The sequence below is a fragment of the Melanostigma gelatinosum genome (assembly GCF_949748355.1).
Source record: "Melanostigma gelatinosum genome assembly, chromosome: 16".
Lineage (NCBI taxonomy): Eukaryota > Metazoa > Chordata > Actinopteri > Perciformes > Zoarcidae > Melanostigma > Melanostigma gelatinosum.
The window spans coordinates 24,614,040-24,617,517 of NC_136649.1; the positions used below are offsets into that span (position 1 = coordinate 24,614,040).

General features: G+C 42.5%; 1 protein-coding gene across 1 annotated transcript in view; it reads left to right on the top strand.

The window, feature by feature from the left end:
• cfl2 (cofilin 2 (muscle)) overlaps positions 1-3,096 on the top strand; it is an 8,679-nt gene extending 5,583 nt beyond the window's left edge. Inside the window, exons 3-4 of the mRNA XM_079287223.1 lie at positions 1,937-2,013; positions 2,259-3,096. Of these exons, the coding sequence (XP_079143349.1) occupies positions 1,937-2,013; positions 2,259-2,371 (190 nt within the window). The 3' untranslated portion in view covers positions 2,372-3,096. The remainder of the gene's footprint in view (positions 1-1,936; positions 2,014-2,258) is intronic.
• Positions 3,097-3,478: the final 382 nt, after the last annotated feature.

Below are 3,478 nucleotides of genomic sequence, written 5' to 3' on the forward strand. Positions count from 1 at the left end.
GACCTGTAGACCTTTAGGACCAGGGACCTGGTCTTCATCTTCTGGTACAGTTAGACCTGAAGATCTTTAGGACCAGGACCTGGTCTTTATCTTCTGGTACGCTCCTCTGGGTTCATCTTTGACCACCTATCCATCACCATGATCCTGCTCCAGTCCCTCTTTGTTTACCTCTCTGTCTCTGGCTCAGTAAAGAAACGGTCTAAAATACAGTCAAAGTTATTTTTAGCAGCATTTAAAATAAGTTTTGTGTTATTTAAAAGTTTAAAGGTTCCAAACTTTAGTTCTGAGTCTCCTTGATCCCTGATCCTTGATCCTCATCAGGGTCCCTGTAGACCAGTAGTTCTCAACTGGTCTGGCTGCGGGACCCACCATCACCCCTTAATGACAAGCCGGGACCCACGACCCAAATTATATATATATATATATATATATATATATATATATATATATATATATATTAGTGCTGGGCAACGATTAAGATATTTAATCGCGATTAATCTCATTGTTGTGGCAAAGTTCAACAATGAATTATAAAGTAGTGTATTGAGCACTTTTATTTTGAAAGTACTGCTATATGAACTAAAGGGCAATAACATTTGGTTCACGAGATGCAGGCAGCATGTTTCATACTTAATGTGAATATAATTCATACTTTGTTGGCATCTTATTCTGAAAACCGGATGTTGGGCTGAAGAAACCGGATGTTGTCTCACGTTAATGTTTCCTCTAACTTTCAAAGTCCTTCGCTCCCGATCTGTGCGTTTGAATGTGTTCACGGTGAATGTCAGCGTAGAGCTGCACTGACATGTCTGACGACAGGATGTTTGCTGCCTTTCATCCCACTGTTCTTGTCCTCTTGTTGTTATGTCTATGTATTCTCTTGCTCTTGTCTTTCAATTAAAAAAAACAAAAACATTATAATAATAATTTTTTTAATGCGTTAACGCGCGATAAAATAATTGTCGGCGTTAATTAATGAATGCGTGAACGCGAATGTAACGCGTTAACTTGCCCAGCACTAATATATATAGATAGATATATATATAGATATATATCTCATTTATATTTATATATCATTTTTATATCTATAATTTGGGTATATCTATATTCAAGAAGTCTAGTAGTAGTAACATATCTGTGTAGTAAACAACTCAAATCAAATAAAGAAAGTACACATCAATTATATTTTAACAAATATTCTCATTTTTCAAATTTAACTGGATGGATTATAAATACATAGAAATACATCAATAAACATTCTTCTCATTTCAAGTAAAGTAACGGCTGGATTAAAAAATAAATTATGTAACGAAATTCAATTTAGAAAAATGAATTTCACTGAATTGTCCTGCAGCTTTAAATTCAGTTCATTCAGCTTGAAGTGAAGAAGACACAATGTTATATTTTTCTCATCTTCTAAAAAGAGAAAGTAGTGTTTGAAGAATTCACCTCTATGAGTCTGTCCAGTCAGAGTCTAGTGACTCTGGTCTCTCTGGACATTTCTCTCTTTTGGAGATCGTCCTATGATTTGACTTTCACATCTCACACTCAACAGTCCTGCTCTGTCTCTGTGTCCTCGTCTCTCCCCGTGTGTCACGGTGTGTGAACATCTCACTGAGTCAGGAAACTTGTCAGAATACTCATATTTGTTTGGCTGAGCTTCATCACGTGATGTGATTCACAACGCATTGGTCTGTGTTTTTCCTGCACCGCTGAACAAGTGCTGTAAATGCTGGAATAATTCCGCTGCATAAAAAATGGCCTTCAAAATAAAATCACAACTTTTTGTTTTTGTTTTTTTGTCAGGCAAAGGCCCGCGACCCACTGAAAACGGGTCCGCGACCCACTTTTGGGTCGCGACCCACCAGTTGAGAATCACTGCTGTAGACCACATGAGTAGATCCTGGTTGTGAATGAGGGCTGTGCTGTGTTTCAGGGCTCCAGAGAACGCTCCTCTGAAGAGCAAGATGATCTATGCCAGCTCTAAAGACGCCATCAAGAAGAAGTTTACAGGTGAGTCACCTGTGTCCTAGCTGTCCTTTCCTAACCACTTCTCCTTGATGGAGGTCAAGGAGGTCAAGCTCAGGTGTGATCGGTGGAGCTCAGGTGTGATTGGTGATGGAGCTCAGGTGTGATTGGTGATGGAGCTCAGGTGTGATCGGTGGAGCTCAGGTGTGATCGGTGGTGGAGCTCAGGCGTGAGCGGTGGAGCTCAGGCGTGTGCGTCATCCCTCTGTGATCTCAGGTGTGTCTCCTCAGGTATCAAACACGAGTGGCAGGTGAACGGGCTGGACGACATCCAGGACCGCGCCGCGCTGGCAGAGAAGCTTGGTGGTAACGTGGTGGTGTCTCTGGAGGGTAAACCGCTGTGATGTCACGGCGGCGAGCAGAGCGGAGCCAAAACAACCGGCGTGCCATCGGACCGAAGCACCTCAACACCGCCGCTCTGTACCTGGTCCTCAAGGACTTAGCGTCTTTAGGCCTCTTTCTTTTCTTTTTCTTCCTTTTGCTTTTTTCCAACATGAAGGAGATCTCATTAACATAATGATATGCAAACCCCTCCCACTTTGTTGCCACATGACTTCTGTTCACCTGGCAGATAAAAACCCAGAAATGACCCCCAACCAAACCAGGACGGTTGTCTCTCTCGCTCAGAGTTTTGCCAAAAAGTTGATGTGAAGGAAGCAGCCACACGTGTTGGGGGGGGGGCGAAGCTCCGCCTCCTGCAGCACACGGGTCATGAGGCTTTTTACATGACTATTTATTATTGTAAAGTGTTTGTTTCTTCTCCAGTATGTTGACACCACATCGTTGTTACTATGAGAAGAGGAAGAGCACTTTGTGTTGACACCGTGCTGACGCCCGTTTACCTCCGCTCATCACCGGTTGGTCGTCGCCTTACTTTCACTTTGAATGTAAACGCCAGTTAGTTAAAGTGCACTTTTATTTTGTGAAGAAACACTACAGGAAGCAGATTTGACCCCAGCAGTGAGAGACAACAACAACAACACGACGACATCTGGAGCCTTAAAGTGGAACACGTTGTTTCTGAGATCACATGAAGCCACTTTGCAATAAAAGCCTGTGGCAGATCTGACCTCCCGCCTCTTCTCTGCTTCCACCAATCACAGAGCAATGCTACCCATAGATCCTCATGTTCTACGGTCTGTGAGAACCTGAGGATAACCCCACTACAGTAAGTATGTTCTAATAAGTGTGCTCTGACATCAGCAAACCCTCAGGAGAACCATCAATAGATCATCAATTGAACCAGTGTGACACAGTAGAACCTTGATAGAACCAGGTTTAGTAGAAGAGATGTGAGTTCTCCTGAGTATGAACTCAGTAGGAGAACTACAATCTCGGTAGAAACCCATTAGAATCACTAGAACCTAAGAACCCCACTAGAACCACTATAGTCTAAGAAGAACCCCATCAGAACCACTATAATCTAAGAACAAACCCAGTAGAATCACTAG